At 54.4% G+C, this 17,697-nt stretch overlaps 2 protein-coding genes and 1 pseudogene across 2 annotated transcripts in view; 2 read left to right on the top strand and 1 right to left on the bottom strand.

The window, feature by feature from the left end:
- Positions 1-17,697, top strand: part of LOC137464152 (zinc finger protein 154-like) — a 450,159-nt gene that overhangs the window by 16,197 nt on the left and 416,265 nt on the right. The window lies entirely within an intron of this gene.
- The window catches only part of LOC137464123 (zinc finger protein 850-like), a 466,862-nt pseudogene that overhangs the window by 101,672 nt on the left and 347,493 nt on the right, over positions 1-17,697 (bottom strand).
- On the top strand, positions 9,454-10,616 carry LOC137464174 (zinc finger protein 436-like; the record flags this gene model as incomplete). Its single annotated transcript, XM_068175492.1, has 1 exon — positions 9,454-10,616. A coding segment is annotated over one exon (1,083 nt), but the record flags the coding sequence as incomplete, so codon positions are not given.

Here is a 17,697-nt window from a genome sequence, read left to right as displayed (position 1 = left end):
GCCATTGCCAATCCTCAATTTCATCTGGGTGGAGGAGAATGACGCTGCAATGAAAACAAGGAAAAGGAAGATGCACTGGTGTGGAGGCCCAGGAGCCTACCATAAGAATCTCAGTCCCTCAGCTGTGGAGGACTCTGAAACAGGGACCAATTATAAAAGGGTGGCTGGACAGGAACAAACGCAGATCCCAACCAATGTGGTTAATCCTACGTTCTCCCTTTATTGTTTACAGACAGTAGTTTTTATACACTTCCAGATAGTTTACAATCGTGAGCACACTGTCATTGGCAAGCAAACGTTGTTTGTTAGAAGTGCTGTATTAACATTTTGATAGAATGGTAAATGAAGTTTTGTAGTTAAAATGAAGATTTAGTAGTTAAAGTAGAAACTGTGTATGTGGTTTTTTTTTTAAATAATGAGATACTGGCTTCGAGATAAGAGTCACAGAACACCCAAATCTTCCAGAGAAGAAGAGGAATTTATGGGTTTCTTATCAGAAGAAGGTAATTTCTTCAGGCCTTGCTCAGACTGGAAGACGCCGTGGGGATTAAAAGAAGGAGTTGACATATTCCAGAGAGAGTTTCTTATTTTAAATAGAATGTATGCATAACCATGAGGTATGTATGAATATGCAACAGTGAATGGATCTTAAGAGTTATTCCTTTGTTCACAAAACATGCCTGTCCTTGCTTAAGTGCCCGAGAGCATCCAGACGTCCGTAATTCTTTGTTTTTTATTGTCCTGTAATTACATGAACTCTAAATTTTTATTACTCTAATCGTATTACTATTTTTATAACCATTTCATTATCACTAAACTTTTAAAAGTTGTAAAAACAAGTGACTGGCGTTTTTCCCGCTGCAGCACTTGGAGGGGGGCTGTGCCCCAGGGGATGGACTCCGGTTGGAGAAGTTCCTGGAGAAGTCTCCGGTGGGAGAGACCGCAGGCTGCAGCAGGGGAACGACTCCTGTCCCTGGGCAGAGGGAGAAGCCACGGGGGATGAACTGAGCACGGCCCCATTCCCTGTCTCCTGCACTGCCGGGGGAGGAGGTGCAGCTGGAAGGAGGGAGGCGTGGGGAAAGCTGCATTCAAGGCTCTTCACTGACTTCTCATTGTCCTGCTCGGAGCTTTTGGAGTTTTGTGCCAGAAATCTCTCCCCTCCCCCACTCCCCCACAGGGCTTTGGGGCGGTTTTCCCTTTTTGGGGGAAATCAAAGCGATGCGCTGATGCTCCGAATTAGGGGGCAGGAGAAGTGGGGCTGCTGGGCTTGCCGCAGAGCCGGAGCCGGCGAAGGCGAAGGCGCAGGGCCGGGAAAGCCGTGTCGGGAGGTGCGGAGCAGTTTGTTGGTGCTGCAGATGGATGCCGGCCCGGGCCCGGGCCCGTTCCAGGGCTGTTCCTCATCTCCGGCTTTGCCCTCCCACAGCCCGGGGGGCCCTGAGAGCGCGGGGCGAGGCTGTGCCGTGTGCAGAGCCCGCCCCTCGCTGCCATTGGCCGCTGCTGCCGTCAGTCGCGGTTCTGGCGCGCTGATTGGTGAGAGCGGGGCGAAGCACGGCCCCGCTGGCGGCCTGAGGGCGGCCCTGGCTCGGCAGCGGCGCCATTGGCGGAGCGTCTGTGCGGGCCCGGGAGCGGCGGCAGCGGCCGGAGCGCGGGGAGGCGGCATTGGCGGAGCTCGGAGGCGGCCCCGGCGCAGGTGGGAGCCGCGCCGGGTTCTGCGGGGGCTCGGGGCTCGCTGCGGGCGGAGGGGGCGGCAGGGGGCTCCGGCGGCTTGGCGGTGCCGTGTCCGGCCCGTGCCGGCCCTGGGCTGAGGGCGCTGCGGGAGCGGCTGCCCGCGGTCTCCTTCCCGCCGCTGCCTGGGCAGGAGCCGCTGCCGGAGCAGCGCTGGCTCGTCCCGGTTGCTGTGGCTGGGACAGAGGTGGCTGCCCCGTGGCCGGGACCGTGCGGGGAAATTCCCGTCGCCGGAGGTTTCTGTGGCCAGAGGAGACCGAGCAGTCCTGTCAAAGTGACTCGATTGCTGAGCAGAGGGAGAGGCCGTGGGGCATTTGCCATGCGGTCTCTGCCCTTGTTGTAGCACGCTGCCTCCTTTGGATGCTCATTTTCCCGGCCGCATCTCCCTCTGCCTTTGCCCACTGGCTGAGGGACTTGGAAGGTTCAGACTTCCCGATCCGCCTGCTGCCCATCCTCGTTCATATGCACCCCTCCTTGTGGATGACAGCCGATATTCATGGCTCTGTTTGGTCTTTGTTCTTCGGGAAGTTGAGGAGTTTAGTGGGACTTTGAGCAGCTGTCCGGGTCCATTTGTAACATTTATTGGAACTGATGGTTTCTCCTCCGTTAGTTCCTCATCTCCAAGTCGCTGGCCCTATCTCCAGGCAGATTCACTCATTGACTCTGTTTTGTTCTTCCCGGGTCCTCTTTGGTTTTGGGATTATTCTCGGTGCCCTCATTCCCTGTCCTTTTGTAGCCGTTTCTGGATCAGGAGGCCTGGCTGCCACCTGCATCCCCTGGCTCAGCTGCTGGATGAGCTGCACTCCCAAGGTGTGGAGCATGGTAAAAAGATGAGAGTTGCTGTAGCACAGAAGAGGAGAAGCAGCATTCGTTTAACCCATGGTGTGCCAAGGAGCCACGAAACTGTGTCCCATTCCCATCCTTTCCATGTTTGGACCAATACATAAACTGCTCTCCTATTTCCTGTGTTATCTTTTTTCATCGCTTTTCCTTTGTCATCTCTTTGCCAACAGCAGTTGGAGTCATTTAGTTTTCCACAAACTCCTCCTTTTTCTGGGAAAAGATAACCTGATCCCATCCCCTGGTGAAATGTTGTGTTCCTCATTTCAGTGGCTGGGTCGGCAGGAAGGTCAGGAGCTGGAGGTGTCTGGTTGGTTCTTATTTCGAGGACAGCTTGTAATCTAATGATGCCATTGAAATGATAAATGGGTGCTGTGTCTCCTGATATGAATTGGTTCGGGTTCCCAGGGGCTGGTCCGTGGTGTTGTAGGATTTGTTCTGGTGGCCGTTCATCTTTTCCCCATTTTTGGGCGCTCCCTCCAGCCGGGGCTGCATCAATTGACTGCTTTTTGTCTAATTAGATCATCAAATACTTGAATTCCAACTGATTTCCCTGAACGTGTTATAGCAAACCCCCCAGTGCTCTGATACTCCCTGTATAGCATAGACAGTGCCAGCACATGTTGGAGTGGGCACAGGGATGATCCCCCCTTATTTTAGTGAGGTTTTCACAGCATTCTCCATTTGCTGTTTCCCTTTGCAGCTTCACCCATTTCTGTTGCAGAGTCAGAGATCCTCACCATGGGCTCTGCCTTCAGCTGTGCAGATTCCATCTGTGCAGGCAGGCAGAGCTTGGGGTGAGGGGCAGAGGGAATCAGCCCAATTCCTGCCCCAGGCAAGAAGAGCCAGGTCCATTGTCCCCACTTTGCCCCAGCAGTGTTAATTTGCATTTCTAAAGCTCCTCTGCTGGCTGCCTGGAATGCAGCTTCTCTTCCAGAGCAGCCTTCAGCAGCCTCACCTGTGGACCGCCACAACCTGCTGCTTTTTTATTTTTTCTTTCAAATCATCTATTTAGTGTTTATGAGTGAAAGGGTCACCTGTAAATCTCTTCTCGTTTTGCAAAATGCAGCCTAAAGGTGAACGTCGAAAAACCCAGACCAAAATTTTGGTATCTCTCACACAAACATACACAAAACAATCCCAAGGCAATTAAGTTTTTTCTACTTCTCCTCGGAGTAAAAACTCGTTCTCACATCCCTGACCCAAACCTAACCGGCAATATAGAAGAAGGATTATTACAAAAAATACTCTTCTGCTGTAAATTTTGCAGTGAAAGTGCAAGAAAAAAAAAAAAAAAAACAAAACTCCACCAATATGTTTAGTGTTAGAGTCAAGGCATTCCTTGATTCTGGCCAGGATCTGCAACAGAAATCATTCCATCCCCACATAGCCCGGGATGTGCAGAGAAAATCGTTCCATGACACGTGGGTTTAACTGGATTTTTCCCAAACTTGGTACAGTCTGAACCAATCTAAATCCATTGGTTTAATGTTCTCTAGTTTCAAGTTGTGCAGTTTTTAGTATTTGGGTTCCTATTGGACCCGGATTTCTTGGCTTCTGCTGTTCATCAGGTCGGAACTGCTGGATTTCCTTCTCAGCCTTTTCCAGAGCAGGTGTCTCCAGCTCTGCCGGGGGCAGTGTCTGGGGTAGGTGTTGGTTGCTGTTTGCTGCTGGGCGTTATCTTTGTGGGAATCTTTTGGGCCATTCCCAGAGTGTTGAGATGTTAAACTCATCTCCATTGAGGGGTGGAACATCCCTTAAAAAAACCTTTACCATTTCTTTCCCCGAGGCCAAGGCAAACCAAGGCTGAGTAGAGAAATAAAATGTTAGAAATGTTCAAGTCTATGACCTGGTGTATTTTCCATCAGTGCAATCCCAGGCAGCCCAGTGTGTGAGTGTGGCTGAGACCCAGAGTGGAATTGTGCCGTTGTCTTCGGCAGCAGCTGTGGCAGTGCAGGCCCAGAAAGCACTGAAGCTGCAGCAGTGGCAGCAAGGATTGGCCCCGGTGGCTGGAGATGCCAAAGGAGGGTGCCCAGGCAGAGGATTTGAGCAGAGGATGTGTGGGCAGGCCCAGGGGCTTGCCCCGCTGTGGAGCCCTGGCTGCTGCTGCGCTGCCTTCAGTGCAGGCTCCGTGGGGGCCTCCCATGCTCCTGCTGCAGGCGGGAAGTGCAAATCTCCGGGGCTTCAGAGCCCTGGAGCCCAGGCTGAGGGGTCCCCCCGTGCTCAGCTGTGCTGGGGGCTGTTTCTGGCCTCAGGGACACTTGGCATGGGCCACGCCACTTGGCCACCAGTGGTGCTGCTTTGGCCTCCTTAGGCAGGGCCCGATGTCCTGCTTGGATGTTGGGAACAGCAAAGTGCCAAGGCAGGCTCTGTGCCAGCCCAGCTTCCTGTGGGAGAGATTTCACAAGAGACAGGACTCTGGCCACAGACTGCTTTAAATGTACATCCCTTATCCCCACCCTGCACTGGGTGGAGAATTACCAGGGTAAGGAATTCCCAAGATCAATTGAGAGGGAGAGAATTGAATATCTGCCCTGGGTCTGGCCCTTACTCTTGCCAAAGCCAATGGCAAAAGCCGTACTCATGGCATCTTGGTTTCTATCCCCAGCTTCCAAAGGTGTCTCTTTCTTTCCCCATTCATTCTTTGTACCCAGCCTGAGCTCTGGGGGTGTAGGGGTTATGGAGGTCCCATTGTATTCCTAAAGCTTCCATAACCCCCTGGAGGATCTTTCCTGTAAAATGAGTTCTGCTGTCTGAGTCTGTTGCTTCCACAATCCCTTTAACTGGAATTATTTCTTTTAGAAATACCTGAATAAGTGATCTAGTGGTTGCTGAGCAATCAGAATTGCTTTTGCCCCCCTGTTAGGTGGCATGGTGTCAGCAGAAGATATTGAAGCCTTCCTGCTCAGGGCATTTCAGTGCCAGGCTCTTACAAGCACACACAGCTGTGCCGGTTGAGCTGACCATGGGGTGGTAACCTGGGCTTTGTCTGATTCCCTTCCTTAATAACAGCGTGTCTTGTAGCTCTTTTCCCTTCTGCTGCCCTTGAAGAGCCATCCAGGAGCACATTTTCTCCCTCCGGCCAGGGAATGTCTCATCAAGCTCTCCCAGGCTGTGTCTGGAGCTCTGTCACTTGAATGCAGTCCTGGGTTTCTTCCCAGCCCCTCTGTGGGCTGTTCAAACAGGAGGCTGGGTTAAACCCTTCCCCTGCCCTCAGTTCTAAATCCTCCTGTGCCACTGAACAAGTTTCATACTGTAATAACTGAGCACTGCTCATCCATTTAGAGGCTCTTTTGGTTATCAAAGCTTTAACTTGAGGGCAGACTGGAACAGTTGGAGATCCTGTTGTCATCAGGTTTTGGGCCTGGGTTCCCCTTAAAGCTGTGTCTGCACAATTCTGCAGACAATGAGGCCACTCCGGCCACTGGGTTCAACATTTTGGCCCAAGAATTCCTTTCGCATGGCCCTGTTTAACATTCACCTACAATTCCAGTTTCTTTACTGAGACTGGAAGAGCCACAGCTGAGGCATCAATATTACTAGGAAGAAAAAGAAATTAATTTATTTCAAACCTATCCCCCACAGCTCCTAATAGTGATTGGACAAATCATACCAGCTCAGCTTTCCCATTTATTCCCTAATAATTAAAACATTCCTTTACAATATTCCCAAATTAGGTCTAATATTCAGAATGGATGGAGAGGCCCCTGTGTCCATCAGGAGAGGCCTCCTCTCGATGCAGACCCAGCCTGAATGTTCTCCAGGGCTCCAGTGTGGTGGGTCCCCGGTGGGATGGGAGCTGTGACAGCCCTGACAATCCATGTCCATCCAGGGGTGGGCTTGCTCCTCCTGAGGGTGCTGCTGTCTCTGCTTCCAGTGTCCCTGTGCCCTGCAGCTGGAGCCCTGACTCCTTCCCAGGGGCTGTTTGGGTGGGCTCTCCCCTGGCCAGGAGGGCAATGCCTCTGCCAGGTGCTTGTGGCCGACCCCGTCCCCTGGGTGCTGGGGCCCCCTTGGGCCCTGGGGTTGATCCCTGAGGGGCTGTAGGAGCTGTGCCATGGCCTTTGCCTTCAGCTTGGCCTTTTGCTCATCCCTTCTTGCATTCAGCTGCTGTGCCTTTGTGCCCAAGTGCTCCAGGGCCTTCTTCTGCCACTCCTGCAGCCGTGCTCACTGCCTGTGGGTGCTCATCCTCTGAGAGCTGCTGAGCTTTGTGCAAAGTCTTTCCTTTCTCCAGCGACCCAAAGCAAATGCTTAATAGAAAACCCTGATCCTTCCATGTACAATCTGCATTTCCCAGATGTGTCTTTGTTTTCCTCCTTGTGCTCAGGGTCCTCTCCCCAGCCCGTATCCCAGAGCCGGTCCCTGTCCTGCCGCAGTGTCCAAAGGAGGCCCCCCCGGCGGGCAGGGCCGGCAGCTCCACGGGGCCGGGCAGCGGCCGGGGCGTCCCGCAGGCTCCTGGGGGCCGGGGGCCACTGCCGGCCCTGCCCGGGGCTGGTGGGGTCAGGCAGCGCCCGGCGCTGAGCCCCGGCTGCCCCACAGCCCCGGCCCGGCCCCGCAGCTCCACACAGGCCCCCAGCCCGTGCTCCCGGTCCCGCACCTCTGCGCCCGGTGCTGCCGCTGCCCACCACAGAGAAACCCCCTGACATCCTGACCTCCTTCTTTTCCTGTCCTGGAAACCCGGGATGGAAAGGATCTGGATCAGCTGGCAAATTCTGAGCATAGAACAGTGCTGAAATACATCCCAGTCCTCTGTATTTTTTTCTTCTTCCTCTTTTCCATCATCCTTTTTCTCACCACATAGATTCCTCCTGCTGCTTCTTGCCTTCACCATATTGCTGCACACTGCCCTTCACCCGATCCCTTCCCAGCACACCAACACCATCCATCCCCTGTTGTCCAAATCCCTTCTCCACTTCCCTTATTGCCCCCTGGCTGTCCATGTCCTTAATTACCTCTGGGGGAATGTGCAAACGACCTCAACATTCTCCCGAGGGACCCTTCAGAGACATTTTGGGATCATCATCCCTTTGGCCAGTTCCCCTCCCTGGCTTTCCCTTTTCTCTCCTCCCTGGGTGCCCTGCCATGTTCACTCCCCGAAGATCCCAGTGCAGTCACTGCTGAGATTTTCAGTGCTCTCTCCCTGCTGACTCTTCACAGACCCCCCTGATGTGTCCCTCGTCTGTCTCCTGGTCACTCCCGGGTCCCCAATCGATCCCCGGTGCCGCCGCCAGCCAAGGGAGCCGATCACCCAAAGTGGGTGAGGCACCTTCAGCTGCACTCCCTGCCCGCCGCTCCGGACGGTGGAAGGAATTCTGGATGATCCCCAGGGTGTGTGGGAAAATTTACATCAGCAGAGGTTTCTGTCCACAAAGCAGACAGTGGAGTCCTGTAAAAGTAATTTCATTCCTAGAAATGGGAGAGGCCATGGGACATTCCCCATGGGATCTCTGCAGTTGTTGGAGGACACAGCCTCCTTTTCATCCCAATTCTCCTGGCCACATCTCCCTCTCCCTTTCCCCACTGGCTGAAGTACTTGAGAGGTGCAGACTTCCCAATCCACCTAGTACATACCCCCTTCATGTGCACCCCACTATTATATAGCAGACGATATTCATGGCTCTGTTAAGTCTTTGTTGTTCTTCGGGAAGTTCATGAATTGAGCAGGACCTTGGCTGAGCAGCAGTCTGTGTCATTAATTGATAACATTTCCTGAAACCGATGGCTTCTCCTGTCACTTCCTTATGCACAGGTGCCTGGCCCTATCTCGGAGCAGATTCACAGCATCTGTTTGTAAAGACACTTTCCTCTTGTTCCTTTCATGGGGGTCCCCCGTTTTCGGGACATCCCCCCTGGAGCAGGGTGTCCCCTCTTTGCTGGAGCCCCAGCCCTCAGGCAGAGCTCAGCCAATCAGAGCGCACGGCGCTGATGACTCACCAGTTGCCAGGCAGACTCGCAGCTCCCAGCGTTCCCCACCTGGACCCCACCTGCGCCCCCCCCTCGGCCCCATCGCCCCCGCGAGGGGAATTTGGGGAGGTGGGAGTGGGGCAGCGCCAAGGCCGGGCCCCCCCGCGCTGTCCTGGCGGGAGCGGCTGCAGTGGGGACCGAGTGCGGGCGGAAGCGGCCGAGAGCCCAGCGCTGCCCCAGCCCGACCTGCCCCAGCTCCATCCCTGCCCCTGCGCTGGGATGCTGTGGGTTTGGGGGGAAGAGGGAGCCGGCAGTGGGTGCTGGGCCTGGGGGCAGGAGGAGAAGGGAAGGAGAAGCAGCGTTGAGGAACAAAATGGTCAAAGGATGGACGTGGCAGGAGAAGGTGGGATTGTGCAGGAGAAGGAGGAATAGCAGGAGGAAGAGGAGGGTGAGGAAGAGCAGAGTCACAGGAGGAGGAGCTGAAACAGGAAGCAGCACAAGGTTCCACCCCTCCCTGTGTCTGCAGCCTCCCCCCAGCCCCAGGAGCGCTGCTCCCCCCACATGCAGCAGGTGACTGCGGAGGGGGATCCAGGATTTTCACGGGGTGAATCTTGGTGTTTCTGAGCTTGCTTGGGCTAAATGTTGGTGCTTTGGTTTTATATGTCAGCTGGATCTTTATTTTTTGGAGGAGGTTTTTTGCTGAATTGTGAGGTTTGGGGTGTTTTTTATCTGTCTCTTGAAGTTTGCAGGATTTCTGGGGTGAATCTTGGTGCTTTGGAGGTTCTCACAGACACAAGATTCCCAATGACTTCCTGAGATGAAGTGTGGCTAGGAGGAACCTCCAGTCCAAGTTGCTCTCCTCTTGTTTTTTCCCCAAACCAGGATTTTTCATTCCCAGGGCGTTTCTGGATGAAGGAGGAGGAAAAGCCCCGGAGATCCTGCAGGAGGAGGGGCTGCAAACCCAGCCCAGGGAGCTGTGGGGAGTAAAGAGCCCCCCTGAGCCAGGAAGGCGGCCGGAGATCCAGCTGGAGCTCAGAGGTGGTGGAGAAGGCTCATGGCAGGGAGAAGCCCCACAAGTGCTTGGAATGTGGGCAGGGATTCAGCCAGAGCTCTAACCTGATCCAGCACCAGAGGATCCACACTGGGGAACGGCCCTACGAGTGCTTGGAATGTGGGCAGGGATTCAGCCAGAGCTCTAACCTGATCCGGCACCAGAGGATCCACACTGGGGAACGGCCTTACGAGTGTGGGGAGTGTGGGAAGGGATTCAGCCAGAGCTCCACCCTGATACAGCACCAGAGGGTTCACACTGGGGAACGGCCCTATGAGTGTGGGGAGTGTGGGAAGGGTTTCAGAGACAGCTCTGGCCTGATCCGTCACAAGGGGACTCACACCGGAGAGAGGCCCTACGAGTGTCCCCAGTGTGGGAAGAGGTTTCACACCAGCTCCACTCTCCTCCTCCATGAGCGGATTCACACAGAGGAGAGGCCCTTCCGCTGCCCCGACTGTGGGAAGGGCTTCAAGCAAAACTCCCACCTCACTGTGCACCGGCGCATCCACAGTGGGGAGAGGCCCTATGAGTGTGGGGAGTGTGCGAAGAGCTTCTCCAGGAGCTCCCACCTGATCCGCCACCAGGGGAGTCACACTGGGGAACGGCCCTACAAGTGTGGGGAGTGTGGGCAGGGTTTCAGCCGGAGCTCCACCCTGATCCAGCACCAGGTCATCCACACGGGGGAACGGCCCTACGATTGCTTGGAATGTGGGCAGGGTTTCAGCCACTGCTCCAACTTGATCGGACACAAGAGAATCCACACTGGGGAACGGCCCTACGAGTGTGGGGAGTGTGGGAAGAGCTTCAGAGAGAGCTCTGACCTGATCCGGCACCAGGTGATCCACACTGGGGAACGGCCCTACACCTGCTTGGAATGTGGAAAGGGCTTTGGGTGGAGCTCTGAACTGAGAAGACACCAGCGCATCCACAGCGGGGAGAGGCCCTACGAGTGTGGGGAGTGTGGGAAGAGCTTCTCCAGGAGCTCTCACTTGACCAGACACCAAGGGAGGCACCAGTAAGGGAAGCCCTGTTAGTGCCCTGAGTGAGGGAAGAGCTTGGAGTGAGGGAAGCGCTTCATGCGCTGCTCCAGCTCCATCCCCCATGGGCAGTTTCCGGCTGGATGATCCCCAGTGACCCCTGTTGTTCAGAGCCCTGGTGATCTGTGGTCCTGGTGATCCCCGTTGGCTGAGGGGATGGTGTTGGCTTCTTCTCCTTGTGCTGCTGTGATTTGGGAGGGTTCCCATGGATGGGGGAGGGGCGGTGAGTGGGGGGTCCTGTTGCACTGGGGGGGGCTCATGGATCAGGAGGGGTCCCAGCATTTTAAGGGGGGTCATCTAACGGGGTGAGGCAGTGCACGGGGGGTCCCGGTGCTCGGTGACTGGAAGTGTCGGAATCCAGGACATCCCTCTGGCTGCCCTGGATGGCTCGAGACCCTGGCAGGGGGCTCGGAGACCTTGGCATGGTGTCAAGAACGCCTGTGGCTTTGGTTTTAGCCCCTGGAGAAAACTGCCAACGTTGTATGAGGAATTACAAGCCACGAGGGTTTGAGTAGGGTGGTAGGTGAATTAACACAGGGTGAAAAAGTAGAATTTTAGGGTTTTAAAATAAGGGGTTCAAGGGGACAAGCTGGAGGGATTTGGGCGTGTCCTGACCTTCTCCTTCTTCTTGCCCTCCATGTCTTGCTGTGGTGGTGACACTTTTCTCTTGGTTGAAGGTAGAGTCACAGTGTGCAACATGAATGATAGGTGTTGGCACGTTATTGTAAACACAGTACAGGTACTTTTTAGTGTAAAAGGCAAACACCGCCCTGAGGGCAGGGAGGCTGCCACAGACCGACCTGACCTGCCAGACAGAGCTCAGCAGAGCGGACAAAGCATGTTATGGATAAGAGAAAATAAACGACCTTGAGAAGCAAAGCTACGCATCCCGACTCCTCCTTTGGCTGCATGGGCTGGGAGAAAAGGACTTTTCACAATCTCAGGGTCATCTCTACCAGCAGAAAACCGAGAGGGGGGGGTCTCCACTCGTCCCAGTGCCCGGTGAGGGGGGGCGGAGGCACTGAAGGGGGTGCAGGTGCGGTTTTTGGGGGGTCCCAGTGCCCCCCGGGGCAGGGTCAGTGCTCAACAGTGGGGGCTGCCTGGGGACCCCTTCGGCCCCCAAATCACAGCTGGGTCTCCTGCAAGGCACTGAGGGGAGGCTCGTTCACCCCCCCGCCCCCACCAGCGTCGCCACACACCTTCCCAAAGTGTCCCCAAGTGCTCCCAAAGTGTCCTCAGAATGTCCCTGAGTCTCTGCATAGACTCATCATGTGCCCCGTCAGGTGATGTTTCATCTTGAAGCGTTTGCGGCACTGCGCGCAGGTGAAGTGCCGCAGGTCCAGGTGCATGTTCACGTGCCGCTCGCGCATGCTGCGGTGCAAGAACGCCTTCCCGCAGTGGTACACGAACACCTTGGCCGAGCTGCATGAGCTCACCTGGGTGGCAGGTGAGGGCTACGAGGGGCCGGGACACGCCCCGGCTGCGCGGGGCGCTCTGCGGGCAGCTCCGGGATTCATGATTCGGGTGGGTCTGGGCGAAATTCCCGAATTTTCGTGTGAAATTCTGCCGGTCCTTTTCAAAATCCCCTCAGTTCAGTCCAGAATCCTGCTGGTTCTGGTTGAAATCCGCGGCTGTGCGTTACTTTTCTCAGCCCCGGTCATCTCTCGAACACCCGGCTTGGGCGTCTCAGCTTTTCTTCGGGGCCGGGGCTCACCGCAGTTCCCGGGCGCTTTTGCCTCCGCGCTCCGGGGTGGGCTGTTGGCCGCGCTTCGCCGTCGGCGCGAGGGAAGAAACAAAGAGGCAGGGAATTCGTCCAAATCCGTCCGCGTGGCGGCTGGATGCTTTATCGGCTGAGAGAGCTGCGATGGAAAGGCTGCAGCCGCTCCCAGCTTCGCACGGAAGCAAATGGCCTCGAGCATGCCGAGGAGTGGGATGAAATAGGGAAGGGACAGGGCGGACGGGGAGCCCTCCCGCCCAGTGGGTACAGACATCGCGGTGATGACGTGTACTACTGCGACCAATGGGAACACGGCAGGGGCGGACACGGGACTTTGGGGTGAGTGGGACCGCGAGAACAGGGAGACGGGCATGGAAACCACACTAGGGAAAAACCCGGGGGATGCACGAGGGTACAGAGAACTGGAAAACTAACAAAGAAAAAACCCATAATTTGAACCCAAACCCAGGATGCAACAATTCCCCGCTTTAAATAATATAAAAAAGACAGTTGTTTCTGTTTGGATTCTTGCGCAGTGGCCTCTTCTCCTAGCTTCTTCTGCTGCTGTGACTGCTTTGTAGATGGAGAGGGCCTCGGGATGGTACTGGAGCTGCTTTTTTCCTGGGTGTTTGGGGATAGGGGAACTGGGACAACAACTTTATTATAAACACGGCCTGGAGACATATACGGTCTGAGGTAGATGTGGGAAAAGTGCTTTTTAGGGAGAGGTTGAGTCTCTCCCTTTTCTGCGGTGTCTGCGATTGGATGCAACCCCTTGGTTGGTGGGATCATCGGTTGCATCCACTGGCACTGTAGCGCTCCGACTCACTGACTGTCCTGGTGTGTAAGGTTTGACATGCCTCCTGGGGATCCACTTGACTCCTGAGGGCGTGGATACGCAGGCATATCCCCATCCCCAAGTCAAAAGTGGTAATGGAGCCTGGATTTCTTTAGAGTCTGGATCCCTCACTAATACTGGAGGCCTCTCCTCTGGCTGGAGCTCCTGATGTTGTTTGAAATGTCTCAGGGCTGGCGGATCTTGCCTGTCAAAAGAGCAATTTAGGAAATTGATGGTAAACAAGGCCTTGCAGAGCCTCTCGTGCGGTGACAGCACTCGCACATCTCCCCGCTGCTTCCGGAGGACCTGCTTCAGCGTCTGATGAGTCCTCTCTATTATGGCCTGGCCGGTGGGGGAGTGAGGAATCCCGGTTTTATATTGGACCCCCCATTCCTGCAGGAAGTTACTGAGCACCCTGGAAGTATATGCTGGACCATTATCAGTTTTTATTGTGGCTGGGACCCCCAAAGTAGCAAAGGCATGTATGAGGTGTTTTCTCACGTCTGTGGCCCTTTCCCCTATGTGGGCTGAGGCAAAAACCGCTCCCGAGAAGGTGTCCAGGGTTACATGGACATACCTGAGCTTCCTCAGTTCAGGGACTTTGGTGACATCCATCTGCCATACCTCACATCTGCGGAGGCCTCTGGGATTCACACCTGCTCCCAGTGTTAGTAAAGATGCCTCCTGACAGTTGGGGCATGAGGCCACAATTTCCCTGGCTTGGTCACGCCCCAGATGGAACTGGCGTACCAGACCTGGGGCATTTTGATGGAACTGCTGATGGCTGAGCCTGGCCTGCTCGACTATGTTCGGCTGGCCTCCCAGCTGTACTGGGGCTGCCAAGGCGTCTGCTCTGCGGTTCCCTTCGGCCATAAAGCCTGGGAGATCCGTGTGTGACCTCACATGTACCACATAAAAGGGATGCTCACGGTTAGAAACCAGGTGTACTAATTCTGTGAGCAACCTGAAGATGACCTGATTTGGGACCTCTTTTACAACTGCATGTTCAGCTCTAGACACTGCTCCTGCCACATATGCCGAATCTGTTACCAGATTAAAAGGTTGATCGAATTTTTTAAAAGCCCTCACGAAAGCATCCAACTCAGCTACTTGTGGGGAACCTTCCACCACCTTAATGTCTGATTCTCACAACGGAGTCTCTGGGTCCTTCCAAGTCACTACTGACTTGTGGGACTTCCCTGACCCATCTGTGAATACTGTCAGTGCTTTGAGTGGCTTTTTACTTTGCAATTCTTTTGGCAATATTTTGAACTCTGTGTTGAACAGATGATGGCCAGGATGCCCAATTTGAATTTGGCCTGAGAAGCTGTCTAGAGCAAACTGCAAATTTTCATTTTGTCTGAGAAGGTGTTCAAAGGTCTCCTTGGTCATTTTCCCCGTGGATGTTTTGATGGGGAGGTGGATACATGTGAAGTCACAACCCGCTAGTACTTGCAGACGAGCCCTGGCCCGTATTATGAGCTGTGCCATCAGCTCTTGTGGCCTGGCGATACTCTTGGACTGTCTGTGGCTGAGGAACACCCACTCTATTATCAAGAGGGGGTCCTGTTGGCCCTTGTCCCACTGGAATATTATACCGTATAAATGGGGTAACTCACCTAATATGATGAAGCGGAAAGGCAGCCCTGGTTGACAGCGATGGGCTTGCCTACTCACGATGGTGGTTTGGACCTTCTCGAGTGCAGCTCTGGCCTCCCGGGTCAGGACTCTTGGGGAACTTAAACCCTCATGCCCCTCCCTTTCTGCTAACAAGTCAAAAAGAGGGGATAGTTCTCTCGTGGTGAGTCCCAGCCATGGCCTGATCCAATTTAGTGATCCACACAAGCGCTGGATGTCATTCAGCGTCTTGGGGTTGTTATTTATCTGAATTTGTTGAGGCCTAATTGTTTGGTTATTAATTTCTAGGTCCAGGTACTTCCAGGGTGGCAGTAACTCTACCTTCTCTTTTTGTAGTTCGAATCCGGCCACCGACAAGGCCCTAACAGTGTCCTCCAGAGCTGCTTGTAGGACCTCGCTGTCAGGGGCACAAATCAGCACATCATCCATGTAATGATAGAAAATACAGGATGTCCACTTGGCACGCATTGGGGACAGAACCCTGGCGACATACCACTGGCATATAGTGGGGGAACATTTTAGCCCCTGAGGTAGTACTGTCCAGTGGTAGCGCTTCATAGGGGCTTCCCTGTTGATGGAGGGTACAGAGAAGGCAAAATGGGGAGCATCATCCGGATGGAGTGGGATTTGAAAGAAGCAATCCTCAATGTCAATTACAGCCAAATTATAATTTTGGGGTAGCATAGATGGAGATGGCATACCCGGTTGTAGAGAGCCCAGATTTTCTATGGCTTCATTAATTTTCCTTAGATCATGGAGGAGTAACCACATGTCCTTCCCTGTTTTTTTAATTACAAACACTGGAGAATTCCAGGAGCTGTTTGTTTTTACAATGTGTCCTTTGGCCAATTCCTCCTCCAGTATTTTTGTGAGGGCCTGCAGTTTTTGTTTACTTAGCGGCCACTGCTCCACCCAGACGGCCACTGCTCCACCCAGACGGCCACTGCTCCACCCAGATGGGCTTACCTGTGAGCCATGTTAATTTCTGTGTGGGGCGCTCCTCAGTGGCCGCACCTAAAAATGTCAGGGGCCAGAAATTCCAATTTGTCTCCCCACTGGGACATGGCGTCTCTCCCCCATAGTGTAAATTTACAATCGATCACCAACGGACATACTGAGGCCAGCAGCCCGTTTGGACCATTAATCTGGATAATATTTTTGAATTCTCTTGCTGGCTGGGGCCCGCCTAGTCCTAAGACTGGCGTGGCCACGCTTTGCAGCTCCCAGTGTGACGGCCACTTGTGTGGTGGAATGACCATCACGTCTGCCCGTGTCCAGCATCCCCTGAAGGTATGCAGAACGGCCCTCACACTTGAGTTTACACCATACGAGGAGTTTCTCCTCTCCCAGCTTCCCAGCATAAAAGACTGAGAGTTCCAGGTCATTGCAGAGAGCACAAGGAATAGGAATTGCCTGTGCAATGACTTGGCCCTTAGGTAGGAAGAGTGGGGGGTGGACACAGCGTGCCGTGAGATAGAAGAGCCTCGGATTAAGGGTGGAAATTACCGGATAGAATTCTATCTCCAGTGGAGTGCTCTTTGTGACCCCAACAACGAGGTACCTGCAGTTTAAAAGGTCTTCCTTCCTTCCTCCTGGTTTCACAGCAGCAGATGTGCGATAGAAGCTCTGCATCCGCTATGAAGAACTGCCAGTCGTGGGAACGGAAATGGACAGGATTAGTGAGTCGGAGCCGATAAGGCTCCCTGTTGTCAGTGGTGGAGAGGCAGCCGCTCACAGATGGAACTAGGTGGTGCATTGCGGCTCCTCTTGCGGCACCGCACCTTGCCTCATTTCTATCAGTGCACGGGGCAAGTCTGCGCTGTCCCCCTAGTGTTTTGAAGTAGTGGGGTTCCCGTCCCCCCTCCCTCCTCCCGCAGCCCCAGGTGGTGTAGACCCTAGAAATGGGCAGTGAGCCAGAAAATGTCCCTCTTGATGACAGCGGAAGCACCGGCGTTTAGGTGGGAATTGCCTCAATGCTGAATTCCTTGAAGGAGCAGCAGCCGAGGTGACCAGCTTGTCCTTGGGTTTCTTTGGGGTTCCTGCCTTCATCAGGCGTGACTTCAGGGTGCACTCCTCGATGATCTGGTCGAGGGTCGGAGGTGATGAGACTGGCAGTGTTAAGATGATTCTTTTGCACATGTCATTGGCGTTCATGTACACCAGTTCCAGGACCAGTCCATCCCGGAGCTCAGGTCTCTCCACATGTCTCTTGACTGCTGCCTGGACTCGGTCTACAAAGTCTACAAAAGGCTCAGCAGCAGATTGTTTAATTGCTGCATAGGGAACCATCGGGTCCTTGGTGGGCACGCCCAGGAACGCACGCTCTGCTGCACCCCTGGACATGTCCAGCACGGCTGCTGGAATCCCCCGAGCCTGGAGCTGCCCCTCACGCCATTCTCCCTCACCCACAAGATGGTCTAATGTGGTGTTATATTTTAGTTAAATGGTATGCTCTGTCTCACCCCTCGAAAATGTATGGTCTATTCCAAGCCTGTGACCCTCCCTGCAGTGTCCTGTGTCTGTAATCCCATTGGCCCAATCTGTTCCGCGCCCACTTTGAATCTCCCTGTTCAGTGTGCCGGGGGGGACGGGACTCTCTCTCTTTGCCGGCTCTCCTGGCTGGTGCCCACTCAGCCCCTCTCTCCCCCTCCCCTTTCTCCCCTCACTCCCCTTTCCCTCCCTCTCCCTCAGAAACCATGCGGCCTCCCGGAGGTAGGACCCCCAATAAACCCTCATCTAATTAGCACCCTCAGAAGCCGTGTGGAGTCTCCTTGCCTGCCTGCTGCTACCAGCGAACTCACAACTTGGGGGGCCCCCCAGGGACACCCCCGGTGGGTCCCTCCCCAAAACACACCGCTACAGTCTAAGGTGATTGGTTCTTCCGCAAAATCCAGGCTGTAAGGCCCCTCTCGGATTTCGGGAAGCAGGTCTGCTGCCAGTTTCTTCCACC

Source organism: Anomalospiza imberbis, chromosome 37 (genome assembly GCF_031753505.1).
Source record: "Anomalospiza imberbis isolate Cuckoo-Finch-1a 21T00152 chromosome 37, ASM3175350v1, whole genome shotgun sequence".
Lineage (NCBI taxonomy): Eukaryota > Metazoa > Chordata > Aves > Passeriformes > Viduidae > Anomalospiza > Anomalospiza imberbis.
This window is presented reverse-complemented; position numbering and strand designations above follow the sequence as displayed.